The following is a 17489-nucleotide window of genomic DNA, read 5'->3' as shown; positions in this document are numbered from 1 at the left end:
GGCTGTGTCAAGCACTCTCTGTGAAAGCCATGAGGACCTGAGCTCAGATCTCAAGCAGCCACGTGAAAGGCCAGGAGTGACAGGATCTGTAAGCCAGCTGAACAGGTAACACAGCCTACCAATGAGCTACGGGATAAATAAGAGACCTTATCTCAAGAAAATAAGGCCGAGAGAAAGAAACCAAAGACCAACTCCTGCCTTGCCATGCACCCGCCACACACAGAGTGGTGCATAAGAAAATGGACAAACAGAATCTGAATGCTACTAGAAAAACTGGAGGTTTTGTCAATATATAATGGTTTAAAACACAATAAATTCTTATCATTCATCTCACATATATACCTGCCATTTGCATATCTGCAAGCCAGGGAGAATATCTGACCAAAGTTATTGAACTGAATCAAATTAAATAGCAAATAAAAGTCAAACAAATAACTACAAATAATTTCAACTTCATCTCACTACCCTTTCTTTTCCCAGCCATCTCTGTTCTCCCCTCCTACACAACCCCCAACACACACATGCAATAGAAAAGAGAAACTCTCATAATTTGTACCAATAAACAGTATTATTATAGGCAGATAGGATAGCTCAGTGGATAGAATCTTGCCATGCAAGCCTGTCAACCTTAGCTCAATCCCTGAAAGACACAGTAGGGGAAAGAACTGACTCCAGAAAGTTGTCCTATGAACTCTACATGGTGCCATGCTACGCATATTCTCACACACACACACACACACACACACACACACACACACACACACACACAGACACACACACACACACAGAGTAATAAATAAAAAAGGTTTATAAAATTATTTCAAAAATGGCCCTTTATAAAACAACACTAATAAGCATGCATATTAAAGAAAAGATGCTTAAGTGACCAAGCTCTCCTGATTTCTAAGAAAGTGTGCAGCACTAATACAAGGGGTGCGAGAGACACATAAAGGCAGCTGTTGTATAGCACTGAAAATATACAATACTGCATCAAAGTAAAAATGAACCTTCAGCCAGAGAATGTGTATGAGAGGCACCAACCTTAATTACGAATTCTTTAACCATAACATTTATGTTTTGCTTCCCTGAAGCCCATGTGCACTTTTCCATAAATAAGGAGCAGGGCTGTAGCACCTAGAAAGAGAAAGAGGAAGTCACATCTCCAGGAACAGATCCCTTAGCTACCACACTTATCAGAACCACTCTAGCTTTACTACAAGCAGAGACACATCAGCGGAGGCTCCTAGTGAAGCTCGTCTACCCCCACTCTGCACCACTCGGGCAATTCAAGGACTTCAAGTAGACCTGGGAAAAGTCTTCACTCCAAATCCTAAAGCAGGAATAGGGGTGCAGGCTTACCACCCCGAAGCCTTTCCTTCTTGCTAGAACACCCATCTCAGTGCTCTAAACCCCCCGAATGCTGTGACCCTCATGCTGCAGTGGCCCCAGCCATAAAACTATTCTCACTGCTACTTTATGACTGCAATTTTGCTACCGTTATGAGACATAATGTAAATATCTGATATCCACGATATTTGATATGTGACCTCTAAAGGGACTGTGACCCACAGGTCGAGAACAATTGTTCTAAATGATGCCCTGCATGAAATCTACCTTTGGGGTAGCTACAAACAGGAGCTAACACCTAGGTGTACCTCGTACATAACGTTTCATGAAGACTAACAGGGTTGTGAATACCGTACACAGATGGTCCTTCTGAGGACAAACGTCCTCTTCAGTCTTGATGAGCAGTGAGCTATGAAACCTGGACTCTCACATACGTCATTGAAGAAATAAAGTAACTTTGCTAGGAATATTATGACTAAAGAGTTAGAGTTCATTAAAGATGAAAAAAAAAGTAACTTTGCTTCTTAATAAACGAGGCCATGGCAATGGCATGGCTATGGTGGCCTTCAATGAGGTGATTACTGTCAGCTTCAGTATCGAGCACAGAAGCCTAGGCTTCACTTCTTTTTGCAAGGAACATAGTTTGAAAATTCTCCAAATTTAAAACAATGCTGCAAGTGAGTCAAGCAATGTAAGACTCTCTTATCATAAACTCACAGATATGGCACTAAAAATAATTGGTATAACTGAAGTAATTAACTAAAATCATGAATGTCAATAATAATGCAAAGCATAAGTTTAATTAACTTTTAGCAACAAATACAACCACCTCTTTTGGTCACATGACTCCAGTTAAAAAATTTTTTTCATAGCAAATTTGCTTTTCATTCACTTACTGGTTTTACTACAAAGAAGAAATGAAAAGCTGAAAGAGTTCATCTGGAGAGGCCCCACTCTGTCACGAGAGGCCATGACTGAGCCTCTTAACATCATGGAACCTCAAAGCAGGATCCTGAAAGCCTGTCTGTGGCTTCCGGCAGGCAGAGCCTGCGAGGACCCCACCCTCACACTAGTTACACTGCCAGCATCCACAGTCTTTCTCACCGTGGTGACACTCTTCCCTCTCCTTTCTCTGAGGAAAGGGCAGGCAAGCACTTTCAGGTCTCTCACAGAAGCTTCCATCATCTGCTCGAGCTTGGACGTTGAGAGGGAGAGGTTGCACTGGAATGAGGCCGTGAGAGCAGGAGCATCAGCCTTAGTCAGGTTAGCAACAAACACCACCTCTGGGTCTGTTATCATGGCCTTCAGAGTCATATTTGGTTTCACAGAGTCATCTGAAAAAACAGCAGGACAGAAAAGTTTTAATATAAATTTTCACAATGGGTCATATATCCATTGCTGATTCCATTAAAAAAAAAAATCCAATTAGAAACCAAGCCAAAGTCAGTCACTCCTACTTGGGATATAGAAATGACATGGTTTGGGAAGGTTCTTGGGATGCAATCCAGGTGTGTGCACATATAAATAAACCCACGTCAGTAATTAAGTAATGCTATTGGGACAAGGAAAAGAATACAAGAGCTGCCAGGAAGAGCCTCTGGTGAAGGAAAGGAACCTGTCACCAGTTTACTTCAGTTTCACCCAACAGACTACTCTCTGTGCCACATGATCCACAGTACAGACTTATAGAAGTCAACATGACATTATCAGGTATGACCACTATTCAAAACATCACAGCAAATGGTAAAATAAAACTCCAATCTTGCTAATATGTGCTCAGTTTGTAAGTTTGCCAGGCTTTACACTAAACAAAACAAATACCCAATCTCAAAGCAATTTAAAACTTAACATAGAAAATTGCCAATCTATTTGATAAAGCTGGAATATAAAAACTACCAAGTTGAAAATGGCTTCCACCATTCTCCTACTAGAGGCATTCACAGGCTTCCTCAGAGTCAAACATCAGCCATCCTTTGTCCTCTTCTGTCCCAGCCTCCTCCTTCTAGTTTGTCTACCATCAATGCACTAGAATTCTTCAAATAATCTTGTTTGGACAAATGATTCTTTATAAAACAGTACTCTGCCCCTGATTTGGTTAACTGCCTCTGTTTCTGGATGAAGAAAACTGAATGGAATCAGAGCAGCTTCTGCCCCATCACAGAACATGAGGTCACACCTCACTAAAAACATTTGCTTGCTGGAGTTTTACAAAGAATATGCTTAAATCTAAAAGCCTAATTTTACTTCCTCAAATTCTCCACCTCTTCGTTCTCCTATTTCTAATGTTTGTTAAGATACAGACATCTTCAGGACAGACAGGTAAGTTCTCAAGTTCTCCTAACCTTTCTCCATCTTAACTCTCCCTGGGGCAGTCTTTCTTGATGGAATCTGTATATCTTTTGCAATGTTTTCTGGACTCTCAGGCATAGCTTTGATGAAGAAATCAGCCACTGTCATCAGAAACTCCACACTGGCGCACACATACAGCTTGTCAAGGACAGCATCGATCTGGCTTCCATTTTTATCTTGGCTATAACTCACATCAATCATAGAACTGTTGCCGTCTTGGTCATTCTTTTTGTCAATCATCCTGAAAAACAAGCATGTCATTTATTATCTGGCCCTCCTCTGAGTAAAACAATAAAGGAATCAAAATGTTTCCTTGCATCTTAATCATCTTCCTTTCACCTTTCTGCTGCTAGGCTGAATAGAAATACAACAGTGTTAATTGGAACCTAATCACCCAATTAGCAACCAAGACATGGCTGCCTAATCTTCAAAGAAAGACTCATGTGATTAAGCATTATGGGATATTCTGTAATTATAATGCAGTTCCAGGAAAAGCAAGGACTTCTGAAAATGATCTTGAGCAATTAGCAATGCATGAATGCAGTCCGTCAGTGTGTAACATGACCTCTTTATTCTACTAAATAAGCCTTCCCTGAAGGAATCTATATAAAATAATTGCCCTATAAAGTGTATTCCCCTAGTGCTCAATGCAACCCAAACCAACAAGTGTTGATCAGGACCTACGATGGCTCCTACACATCCTCACAAGTGCTAGAGAGATTAGGCTACCAAACGAGATAATTTCATCAATCAGTCACAATTGTGTAAAGAACTGTGAACAGATACCCTGGACACGAAATTTATAACCAGAAAACCTGGTCATGAGACAGCACACTTTCCTTATGTGTTCAATTCTCTGAAAAACACAACATTCAGCAGAATCCAGAAAATAGTCAATTGTCCCCAAGTTTAAATAGCAACATAGTCTTTCCTACACAAAAAAAGTACAAAATATGACACATAACTTGAGAAATTAAATTTCATACCAGACTGATACAAGTTCATTTTTCCAAAAAGGGTTGATAATATGGTGATACTACAGAGCATATTCCTGCTGAAAAATTAAAGAAATTCTGTAGAATTGTTTTAAATGACAAAGTGAACAAGAAAACAAAGGGATGCATGAATTTAAGGATTCTAAAACAATAATGATAATTCTGCCTACTGGTAATAATCTGGAAAAATATGTTACCAACCCATATGGATTTAACCACACAAACTCCTTTGGTTCTCATTGCTAAGCTGGCATTTTGTTTTATTAATTCTCCTTTCATTTAAAGTTTGAGGCAGAGGAATCAGAGAGGGCCCTTTGTCTTCCTGCAACTGACTTCTGAGACTACAAGCAAAGGCTAGACTCTCCTGAGTATCCCACTCCTCACAATGGCAGGCAGGCTGGCATCCACCTGTAACTCTGCACGGCAAACTCTGATCTGACAAACCTGGATGTCGCTCTCTCGATTCCTTCTCGGAGATCATCAAGAGTGCATGTCTTAAGTTTAAGGCTGACATTCATAGACCCATCCTTGAACATCTTCCCAGCAGAAGCCATCAGGTGTAGTGTGAGCTCACCCAGACGGAAACTGTCATTATGAAATGAAAGTCTGGACTCCTGCAATATATTTGTCAAGCAAAGGAATACAAAACCTTTAAATAATACATAAATTCATTTAAGCACATTCCTTAACTCAAAGCTTGAAAGTTAACAAAGTTTCTAAGTGCAGAACCACTTAAATGAAACTGAGTACACAAACATAGGTGAATACATGTATGTGCTAAGGCATCTGTCTGCACCCTGGGCACACTGGGCACTACTCAACATGTGTACTGATCCCAGACAGTACAGTGAATGTGAGGCACTGTGGATGGTAGTATTACTGACAGAATGCTTTTAACTTATAAACACTGACACACAAACTTGTGTAACTACTGACAGAAATGGTCTGTTACACAGCTGATGCCTGTAATGCAGACATTTCCAATCAATCCCTGATACAGATGATCTGGCACAAGTGTTTTCTAGATAAAGTGAGGATCATGTAGTATAACATTCAATGTTTCTAAGCAAAATGAGACACTCTAAGTAGCTCCATGAGAATCACCAAGGACACAAACTGTGCATTGCCTAGTACAGATAAAGAAGCCACTGCACTACACGTGTGAGCTAAAATACAAAGTCTGAAATAAAGGAGTGAGAATGACAGGAAAGTGGGGATACTCACCAAAAGAAAAGTGACAGTGTGCAGGGTCTGAATGAGTAAGGTTAAAGAAAGAAGCCGAAAACAGCAGCAGCATCTTAAGGCTAGATCAACAGACAACTGTCCTTAAGCGAAAGAGTGTGTGTAACCTTCACTGTCTGCCAGTAAAGGCATTTGCTGAGGCTTGCATGAACACCATGGGCTAGAGACTTAGGCAGTTCAATGCATAAGTGACAGATATTATCATAAAGCTCAACTGTAGAAATATATAAACATTGTATGACTTCTAGAAAATAAAGTGCAAATTAGCATATAAGATGCACATGAACTGGACTGACCCTGGGCTCCAACCTCATAGGCAGCAATGAATAGCCTAGTAAGAGCACCAGTGGAAGGGGAAGCCCTTGGTCCTGCCAAGACTGAACCCCCAGTGAACGTGATTATTGGGGGGAGGGCAGTAATGGGGGGAGGGCAGTAATGGGGGGAGGATGGGGAGGGGAACACCCATGTAGAAGGGGAGGGGGAGGGGTTAGGGAGATGTTGGCCCAGAAACTGGGAAGGGGAATAACAATCAAAATGTAAATAAGAAATACTCAAGTTAATAAAGATAAAAAAATCAAAAAAGAAACTAGTTCCAATTGAGAACTACTCATAAAGGAAAAATTCGTTTTCTCCAATGGAGTCTTACTGAGTAAGCAAACCACACTTAAGGGAGCCCCTCCCCACTTAAAAGTAGACAGCCATCTCAAAATGAACTCAGTGGTATTTTGGGAGGCTTTGTCTCTAACCTTATAAGTCTTTTGATTATATATGAAGGTTTCTGGTTTTGTGGGTTTTTGGGGGGTGTGGTTTCTGTGTGTGCATGTATCAAGGGTGTGTGTGTGTGTGTATCTGTGTGTGTGTGTGTGTGTGTGTGTGTGTGTACATGTACATGTATGTAATTTTATATTTGCCTGATTGTTTTCCAAAGAGAGAGAGGAAGAAGTTATAGCATTGAAGAGGTGGGAGGTGGGGAGGATTTGTGAGGAGATGAGAGAAGGAAAACTGTAATCTGAATATGTTGTTAAACTTCAATACAAATTCATGCCAGGTAGTGGTGACACATGCCTTTAAATCCAGCACTTGGGAGACAGAGGCAGGTAGATATCTGTGAGTTCAAGGCTAGCATGGTTGACAGAGAAAGTTCCAGGACAGCCAAGGCTATACAGAGAAAACCTGACTCAGAAAATAAACAAAACAAAACAAACAAACAAAATCAATATTCTTAATAAAAAAAAATGCACATGAACATGGTTATGAAACCTATAATAAATATAGATGATGGGTATTTATATGATACGTATAGGAATTGACATAACTAATTTATAAAATAAAAAATATTTAAGATATTGTGCAATGCAAAGCGGCTTTCTAAAGTACTTGGGTCTAATATATGAATGTTTATCTATCACTGACTGAGACATAATCATGAGAGGCTCCAAAGACAGTGTTAAATTATTCATCATAACAGTGATGACTACTGATGCATTAAATTAAACACATGGCCTGTCGGTCAAATGTAAAACTTCTCTGTTAGTGATGGAGAGAATGCATTTGTGGCTGTGTTCCTGAAAGAGAAAAACCCTTAGCCCGGCAGGATTAGAAACACAGCAGCCTACAGACACAGGCACATTTTTAGGTCAAACAGTGGTTTGTAGATGCCCTGAGTTTTATTAATACTTAGAACGAAAATTGCCAACATTCAAAAGCTGAATGCTCTCAGGAGCAAAGGATGTACCTGTGGCAGCAGCAATGCCCTCCTTACCTGGCAGCCATCACTGTTGTAGAGGACGATGGAAAGAGAGTCAAAGTGGAAATCAAACTGAAGAGTGACAGTCTGGTCCCCGGGGGGCTTCGGCTCTGCCAGATCTTGTTCTGATGGTTCAAACATGAGTAAGAAAATCACAGAGCTGAGAGGATAAATTATTATTCTAAATTTACACCATATTTAAGTAACTCTCCAGACAATAAAAATGGCAATGACTGATCACTATATATTTAGTAAAGGGCAAAGTGTCAGAGGTAGACTACAGAAAAAATAATGATCTTATAAATATCAAGACAACTTTTTGAAACACCCCTTCAAAATAACACTAGTGCCTGCAGTCTGCAATAACCAAATAACCACGGCACATCCATACATTCGTCCTAACTGGTTCAGTCATGCTCACGACATTATGAAACTGAGTAGGGGTTGGGGATTTAGCTCAGTGGTAGAGCGCTTGCCTAGCAAGCTCAAGGCCCTGGGTTCGGTCCCCAGCTCTGAAAAAAAGAAAAGAAAAAAAAAAAAAAAAAGAAAAGAAAAGAAAAGAAACTGAGTATACAGTGAAGTCAAATGCTGCCCAGACTGAGAGGCTGGCCAAGGTCTTCTGTGGGCCAAGGGGACACTCCACGATCTTTCCTGCATCTTAGAACAGAATATAGCACACTAGCAGCGCTGGGGCACATCACAATGGGACCCGCTGGAATGCTGACATGAAGGACTCCAGAAGTAACTTCATTTCCTTCCTATCTTTAGACAGGCAGGCTACACAGAAAAGGTCCTGCTTCAGTGCTCTGATATAGCAGCTCTACAGTCCTTCCAGAGTCTTGGGGCCATTCTTTAGGAAAGTCACCTCAAGTTACTGGAAAATAAAGGCTTTGCAGGATGGCAGGACGGAAAAAACCTGGGGCTTGGGCTCCATGGTTGCAGAAAAGAATTTCTGTTCCAACCTTCATTGTATTTGCAGTTTGCATCTGAACACATCTGTATTTTCCCAGGTGTTCCATTAACCAGAAAGTGAGAACCAGAATCACAAATCTGATCACAGCTAAATCCAATAAGACCATTACTTGCCAAAGTTTGCTCATCTCCAGTGTCCTGTCTAACTTAATGACAGTCTACTTATCTAGCATCTGTCCACACCCAATACAACCCAGACTCGATGAGTCTGGTCCCATCTGTTTAAACCAAAAACTTCTTTCACACACTCTTAGAATCCCAAAGCAGGCCTAGCCTAAATTACAGACGCAATGCTGATGTCATAAAAGTAATCACTGATAGCAGCTTCAGCAGTTACCTCGATGCCCTGAGTCTCAGAAAGCACACAGAGCAGTCTAGAGGTGTTCATGGACACAAAGGGCCTTTTATCCTGCTTTAGTTGTGGAAACATCACCCATTCACTCTCTCATAAAAACATCCTAGCCATGCCAATGGCTTTAAATAATGGAAAGTGTAGAGTACACCTGTAATTCTAGCCCCCAGGGACTCAATCAGCAGAACCATCACAGGCTTGAGGCCATCTTGGCTATACAATGAGAGCCTTCCTCAAAAACAATTAGAAAAGAAAAAGTACTGAAATTATATTCCCTATACCACTTTAAATGGCTGGATTTAGAGGCCACAGAGCTCTTAGGACATTTAATTTTAATAATCCAAAACTGTCCTGCACACTCACAGCATGATTCTCCACTAAGGCCAGGCATAAAGCTGCTACTGTAAGAGAATACCTTCCTTCCTCAAGATCCAGTCAGCATACCAAGACCCTTTCTCTCTAAAATATTCTGACATCTTATCCACTGCCTGCCTGCTTTGAGTTTTCCCTCAGTGTAGACCACCTCAGTGCCCTGGTAAATTTAGCTTCCATACTCACTCTGCAGGCAATAACAACTGAACCTCCCCTCACCATAGACAGCACATACAACCTCCCCTGGGCACTTCAGTAGGCAGCCCCAACTCTAGCAGGCCTTCCGCAGTAAACACTAGGAAGAGTCGATCCTTTTACGCACACTGTGCTAGGGAGCTAACAGAAAAATCCGCATCAGCTTTTACCTTTAAGACAGTCAGGCCCACTCCGAGTATCTCTCTTCACTCTTGCAGCCTCCTGTGCAAACTGTGTAGGGCTTGGTTGTGAAGAAGCTTCCCCAAGGTTTTCTAGCAAAATTTTCATTAAAACTGTCAAGTCATCTTGACTGAGAGCAACCTGAAAACCATCAATAATTTGTTTATGTAATGCAAGAAAAAATATAGTATTATGCCTTCATGGTTTCATAAATGAATAATTCATCTTTTTTTGAGAGAGAGAGAAGCCCCGTGTGGAGACTACAGCATCAGTAGAGACATGTGCCTCCAGTGTAGCCAGATTCTCTGGAAGCCAATGCCCTTCCTCCCTGACCTGGGACCACACCATCCTTTCCTGGGCCTTACTCCAGTTCCCATCCTGCCCCTCCCTCATTTCACCCAGCACCAGTGCCTTCCCTGGTTTGCTTCCCTCCAAGCTCAATTCAGAGAGGTATTCCGTTTCTGATGTCTGCCAGAACTGAGATGTTCTCTTGCTCTGTAGCTCTGTTCCCAGCACAAACACAACTGGGTAGACACAAAGTATCTGTTTATCTTAACAACTCTTATAATCACATCTAATCCAACCACTGAGTACTTTCTAAAGCACCGGAAGGCAGCATCTCCCTTTTACTGCTACAAAAAGGTGAGACAAAAAGAAAGAACAAAAACTCAAGACAGATCTGTACCAGCTCTATGCCTTTAAGTCTGTGTGAGCCGAGTTTCTCAGCTTCTCTAATGCAAGTCTTTTTTATCTTTGGGACATGAATCATAGCACCTTTCTTGGGCAGAGCTGAACTGCATGAAGCAGCCAGACTGAATGAGACAGCCAAAGGCCGTTATGATCCATTAATTCAAGCTTTGTTGAAGCTTCTCATCCTTCTCCTTGGGCAGCCCTCCCTCCCCACAGCACACACAGCAGTCCGTATAGAACACATGCGTGCACACTGTCCAAGCACTGTCTCGCTTGCTGCCTATAAGATCACCGATGGGGGAACAGGAAGCACCAGGTAATAGCCAAGAACCTTTTGCTTATCCCAAGCCCAGTCTTCTGATAACAAGTGTGGTATCCACTTTAAAACTTCCTTGTCATGTCACCCAAGATGACAGATCTGCCTGCGGACTAGCCAACCTGAGAAACTGCATCACCTATTGGGTGGCCCTTCCATACATCTGGAGGACAACACTGAGAGGTGACCCCAGGGTTTCTAAGAACTGTCCAAGTGACCTCCTGGAAACACACTGCTGGGGTCATCTACTGATATCCTTCCTAGCTTAACGCTTCAGAAACCCAAGCAGACCCAAACTACAGCTCTGAAAATACTGCTGCTTCCAAGTAGATGCACATGCCGGCTCAAGTAACGAGCAGTAATGAGTAATGGCCAGTGTACGCTGTAATACTAGCCGAGCTGTTTGCCTCCAGACATGCAAGTCGTGCCCCAATAACACATCCCTAACCTAGAAGAATACTTTTCTTTTGAATATAGTCCCTGAGCCTCACTTTTAATTCTCTGACAATTTCACTACATGAGAAATTAAACAGATTTTCTAAATCAAGAAAGATATATTCAGTAGATCCCCTGCCAGATCCTGGTTTTAGCAAATGCCTAATGAAAGTGGAATAAAGGACAGTGTGGGACAAGGACGACCGCACTGCTGGTTTTCAGACATACCAGGAATTGTGCTGTGAGCAAGGCAAGCCTCCCCAGCACTTCCCACAGTTTACACACTCACCTGCATAGGCTTAAGTTTTCCTGTTATCTCCATGCCTGGAATCTGTGTGTACCACGCTGCTGACAAATTCCGCTGAATGGACAACAGCATGTTCACTGGCTTTAAGATCTCAATGTCGTGCTGCGGTGAGTCAGCCTGTAAAACCGTTCTGAAAGAAAAACGAGGATTTTTTTTTTTTATAAATATCTATGCACTTTTAAATTTACTTAAAGCAAGGACGGCCATGTTCCAAATGCTTTTATAACACTTTCCTAAACACTTAAAAGCTATGATCAGAATTAATTTAGAACATGTGTCTAGATCACATTTATATGCAGAGCTATTAGCAACAATAAACTCAGATAAACTTTGAATCAGGTCTGAAGAGTGTCTACTGTCACCAAGACAATGCTATGTAAGCAAAGGCCATATCTTACCAAAACTGAAGCCTAAGAAACTCACTGTGCATTCAAAGCCTTGACGTGGCATTGTTATTTCTCCCAACTCAAGGAGAAAAAGAAATCAACTCTACAAGTTACTGACCGAATTACAAGAGCCATCTCTAGTCTGTCTACCATAACCCTTCACGTGACCGGGTAGGGACTGTCCCTCGATGGCACCGAGGCCTTCCCGCTGTGACCATGGACTCTGGAAAGCATCACTGAGAACTAAATCCAAAAGGCTTAGGGTGAGCATCTCAAACTGTACTGCAGTCAGGAGGGTCTCTCCCACTAAGCAAAAGAAACAGCTGTGTGGAACTCAGGAAAACAAAAATGAATGTTGCTGAGCACACTAGAGTTCACCATCTTGACATGGGCTCTCATTATGCTGACTAAGCTCATCTCAAACCTGTGAGCTCATGCCCTGCTCACCTCAGCATTCTGAATAGGTGGGAACAGAGGCATGTGGAGCAATCCCACTCCTCATTAGGAAATTTTAAGAATGAAAAGAATAACCGTACTATAAAATTAAGACAAAACACAGGCCCTACAAAGCACACTGCTATTAACCACTGTCCAGAAAGCAGCAGTCAAAGTCTCCTGATTGGAATAAACGAAGAGTGAGAGTTATAAGTCATCCCAGTAATTACTGCAGGTGAGAAAGAATGTATGACAATGCACAGAAATGGACAAACAGCTCAACGACACGCATGTACCTGGACAGCTTCAGCTGAGTAAGCTGGACGCTCATCTTGTCAGCTACCGGGGGAAGAGAGAGCTGCTCTACAGAAACCAAGCTAAACTTGTTCTCAACCCTGATCAATCCCAGATCGGCTATAACGACATTAGGTGACACGGAAGACTGGGGAATAGTGATGACGGGTGCTTTCAAATCGATGTCCATCAGCAGCCGGAAGCTCTTCTGGGCCAGGTCCTTCACACTGGATGCAGCTCTCTCTGCAGCCTGGACTGTGGCTGTGCTCAAGGCTTCCTTGGCAGCTTGGAAATTGTTGAGGAAGCTCTGTTAGAAGAAAATGACAGGTGGATGTTAGGAGAGAATGGCAGGTAGACACAGTCCCCCAAGGAAATGAAAGGGAAACTCAACCAAGAGGGCACAAGAGAGAAATGTGGTTTATGACTTAAACACCACTTTCCTCATAACCAGGCACCTTAAACTGGAATTACATGAAAAGGATGTTGGACAGCACTCTATCCTAATGCAGACTCCACTCTGTACTTTCAGGTTGCAAGAACAGAACTTATTCACGGCAACAAAGGCCTTAACAGCTTACTCATGAATATTTTTGTAATGTACTAGTGATATGCAGATATGGTTGCTTATCATCTTGCAATCATTAACTAGAATCAAAAGTTATCTGTGGTTAAGATACACTCCATTTCAACTGAAAATAAAGTATTTTTCAAGTAAAGAGTCTAAAAACAATGTCCTTGCATGTATCCATTAATCATACAGAGTGACTTTATCTCTCTCACTACCCCAAGAAAAACACATTTTAAAAACACAAAGTGATGGTTTAAGTATAAATGGTTGACCAGTAAGCTCATGAACTGGGTTTAAACTCTTCAGACCAAGATTTGTAATGACTCAGTAAAAAGAAGAATTCTGTGCCTTGTTTATCACAAATATAGTCAAAACTCTAGGTTTCAATATTTGTTTTTCAACTACATGATGATGACTTTTGGGCATTCTATCAAAGAATAATATTGAAAAGCCCTAAATTACAATATTAAATCATATAAACAATAAGATATATAAAAATAATAGCTGAGTATCACACCTTAAGTTCTCAGCACCTGGGAGGTAGAGGCAGGAGGATTAGGAATTCAAATCATCATAGGCTACACAGTGAACTTGAAGCCAGTCTGGGCTTCATGAGATCCTGGGTACTGAAAAACAAGTACTAAAAAACAAACAATACATACATGTGTATGTGTACAGACATAAATAAAAATAAAATACCAAAAAGTACTTTAAAAGCACTATGAAAATGTTAGAGAATAGTAGATTTTATGTTCAAAACAATGATCAAAGCTTCTATTTTGGGGCCAGCAACATGACTCAACTGGAAAAGGTGTTCACTGCCCAAGCCTGGTAATGTGGATTTGATCCCTGGAACCCATGAAAGATAAAAGGAGAACACCAACTCCACAACGTTGTCCTCTGGCTGGCAAACGGTATGCTGTGGCATGCATGCCCACACACATCTTACATGTGTACACATACTCATAAGTAATTTTAAGAATTAACGTCCGTTTGCCTTACCAGCATTTAAAAGATTTACTTAATTAGAACTTTCTGTCAGTGTTCAGGTGTTTGCACAGCCCTTCACTGTGGTCTGAATCTTAAATGCTCGTCAAGGAACCTGTGCTGAGGACTGAGCTTCCAGGCTATGCACCACTGACAACACCTGCACCGTGCCCATTAGATAGGAGGGCCTGATAGGAGGAAGCGTAACCACTGGGAGCGTGCTGTATATGGGGACACTGGGATCTGGCCTCATCTCTCCTCTCTGATCCCCAGCAGCCAAGGTGGCCAGCCCTGTCCAGCACACACCCTCCTTCAGAATGATCTCCCTCGTCACAAACCCCAAAACAAGGGAGCCGAGCAATGGAGAAAAACCTCTTAATCTTTAAGTCCAAATAAGTCTTTTCCTGTTTTGAGCTATTTTATCTCAGGCCTTCTTGTCACAGTCATGGGCGGCTAACAAACACGTCCTAGTAGTGAAAATTTAACTATCTAGGTTCAGGTACATAGCCATAAAATTTTTACTTCAGTGAGAAATAAAAACAAGTAGAAACGAACTTACCAAGAGAGACATGAAGAATTTATGAACATAGACAATCTGGATACAGCCCACTTTGAGACCAAGTCTGCCATCCACTTTAGACATATCTCCATAATTCTCTCCTTCTGTGGCGTCTGGATACAGACTCATCTGGAACCGGAAGACTTCATCTCCCAAAATTGAGACGGCCTGACATTACAAGGCAATCAGTTATTATGTCAGAGCTACAGAACCCTGCTCTCCAGAACCTCAGGACACTTCCTGACCACAGTAGCCTAACAGGTGAAAAAGCCACATGGAAATTCAACCTTCAACATCCGCCAATGCTCTCCATTTCTGTCACCTCATTACCACAGTACTGCCCCACCACAGAATCCAAAGCGTGACACATGACCTCCCATGTTTAGCCGCAGCCTAATATACCCACCAACATGTCAGACAAATAACAAATATATAGTGGCATCTGGTCCCTGAAAGCCACACTTCAATGGAGAAATCAGTTTTGTGATTACCTTTTTGTGAATGGACAGTGAATCAACATTCATAACTATGATATTCTTAAGTCTGGCAAACACATCAGTCTGCTTCGCCTTCATAGAAACAGAGGCATCCATTCCTAAGGAAGAGACACTGTTTACAGATACATCCTTTTTCGTAAGTAAGCTTAAATGCACTAACATACAACTGAAATACAAGATGAAATTACTATTGAATACGTTAACACAACCACCTCCCATGTACATAGTATCTAAAAAAGGTTGAAGCACTTTTAAGTCAGCATACTCCTCACACATAATAGCTGAAGAAATTTAAAAATAAAACCAAAAGGTTTTAAATAAATTAGTGACGTATTCTCTGAAAACACTATGCTATATGTTGGTTCAACCACACTCACTCGAGGAGACTTAATATTTTCTAATGTACTTCATAAACATGTACTTTTAAAGCTGAAATAAATGAGTATTGCCTTGTGGCTAAGAATTCAACTGCAGGGACAAAAATGGAGATGAAGATGAGAGAGAGGAGGTCCAATGACAAGCCCAAATTGGGATCCAGCTCAAGGGGACTGTTACTGATGTTGTGTGCGGACACACAGGAGCCTAGCATGGCTGCCCTCTGAGAGGCCCAACAAGCAGCTAAAAGAGTCAGATGCAGATACTAGCACCCAACCAATGGGTGGAAGCTGGGGACCCCTGTCGCTGAATTGGGGAAAAGCTGAGGAGGGCAGCCCCATGGGAAGACCAGCAGTCTCAATTGACCTGGATGCCTGAGATCTCTCAGACACTGAGCCATTAATCAGGCAGCATACACCATCTGATATGAGGCCCCCGACACATATACAGCATAGGACTACCTGGTCTAGTCTCAGTGAGGGAAGATGCACCTAACCCTCGAGAAACTTGGAACCACAGGGAGTAGGGAGGCTGGGTGGGGTGGGCGTGGGAGGTGGAGACATCCTCTTTGAGAAAGAGGGGGTAGGGGTGGAGGAGGAGGTATTAGATGGGGGAGGCCTGGGGGAAGGGCAGATCAGGAAGAGGTAAAATCTAGACTATAAAAAAGGGTTAAAGAATAAAAATAAATAATTTTTTTCAAAAGATACAGTATAAAAGTCAAAGTAATTATTAGTAATTATAAAGTGACTTAGAAATATGGTATAAAATAAAAATTAATAAAAAAGAATTATTTCTACAATAATTCATAACTATGATCTAATCTTCTAAAGTCAGAAGTTTGCTATGCTCATTATATCAAAGACATGAAGATTTGAAAACCACTCCTCCTCACAGGAAACTGCCTATAGCTAAGACTTGGTAGTGTTTGCTGAATACTGTTGACGTTTCAATCCTCTGAAACTGCTTACGACATCTGATGCATTTGTTCATTCACAAATAAATGTTCAAATGTCCTTAACTGGGAAGAGAAAGTTAAGTTAAACTGCTCAAGAGTTGCCTATGGTTAGCTTCCCAGAACTTACTGTCTGACCTGAGGATGAAGTCTCAACTCAAAAGAAGTTTAAAATGTCTTCTATAAATTAATTTTGCTAAGTTATATATGCTCAAAATGCGAGGGAAAACAAGAATAATGACTTATTTTTACCCTGTGAAAGTTCCTATGATACTCGCCTAAGTTTAAAGTTCTCTTATTCTGAAAAGGGAACCACAATAAAAACCTTAAGCCTCGGGTGTATTCCGAAAATTTTTAAATGGATAGTGAATATCTCAAGTGAGGAATAAATCATAACAAGTTTCAAAGTACATTTGTTCAAAGCTTGCATATATATATTTTCAATAAAAATTAATCCGGCCATCTTTCCAAAGTACTATGTTAAAATAAATACTAACCATGTATTTTAATTTCTGCTATGTTACTCTTCTGATCACAAATGAAGATGTTAAAGGCATTTAGTTCAGCTGTGACCTTCAAATCAAACACGTCACCCTCAGAAGAGCTGGGCACTAAAGAACAATGGAAACCAGAGGTCAGTGTGGCACGATGCACAAAGATGAGAAAACACAGTATAGGGGTTGGGGATTTAGCTCAGTGGTAGAGCGCTTGCCTAGGAAGCGCAAGGCCCTAGGTTCAGTCCCCAGCTCCGAAGGAAAAAAAAAAAAAGAAAGAAAACACAGTATAGCTTACCAATAAAAATCACAGAATGTACAAGTAGAACCACTGAGGTCCCTGCTAAGGCAACATAAATGTGGATTTTGCCACTCATATGAAACCTCAGTCTGGGCTATTTAGCAAGATGTTATTTCCAAACAACCAAATAAATTTAAAAAAA

General features: G+C 41.2%; 1 protein-coding gene across 1 annotated transcript in view; it reads right to left on the bottom strand.

Moving 5' to 3' along the window:
• Vps13c (vacuolar protein sorting 13 homolog C) overlaps window positions 1-17489 on the bottom strand; it is a 165236-nt gene that overhangs the window by 51378 nt on the left and 96369 nt on the right. Inside the window, 11 exon segments of the mRNA XM_087564087.1 lie at window positions 1042-1134; window positions 2452-2681; window positions 3690-3937; window positions 5136-5305; window positions 7696-7805; window positions 9742-9892; window positions 11482-11629; window positions 12617-12921; window positions 14729-14896; window positions 15220-15323; window positions 17050-17163. Of these exon segments, the coding sequence (XP_087420213.1) occupies window positions 1042-1134; window positions 2452-2681; window positions 3690-3937; window positions 5136-5305; window positions 7696-7805; window positions 9742-9892; window positions 11482-11629; window positions 12617-12921; window positions 14729-14896; window positions 15220-15323; window positions 17050-17163 (1841 nt within the window).

The sequence above is a fragment of the Rattus norvegicus genome, chromosome 8 (assembly GCF_021556685.1).
Source record: "Rattus norvegicus strain SHRSP/BbbUtx chromosome 8, alternate assembly SHRSP_T2T, whole genome shotgun sequence".
Taxonomy (NCBI): Eukaryota; Metazoa; Chordata; class Mammalia; order Rodentia; family Muridae; genus Rattus; species Rattus norvegicus.
This window is presented reverse-complemented; position numbering and strand designations above follow the sequence as displayed.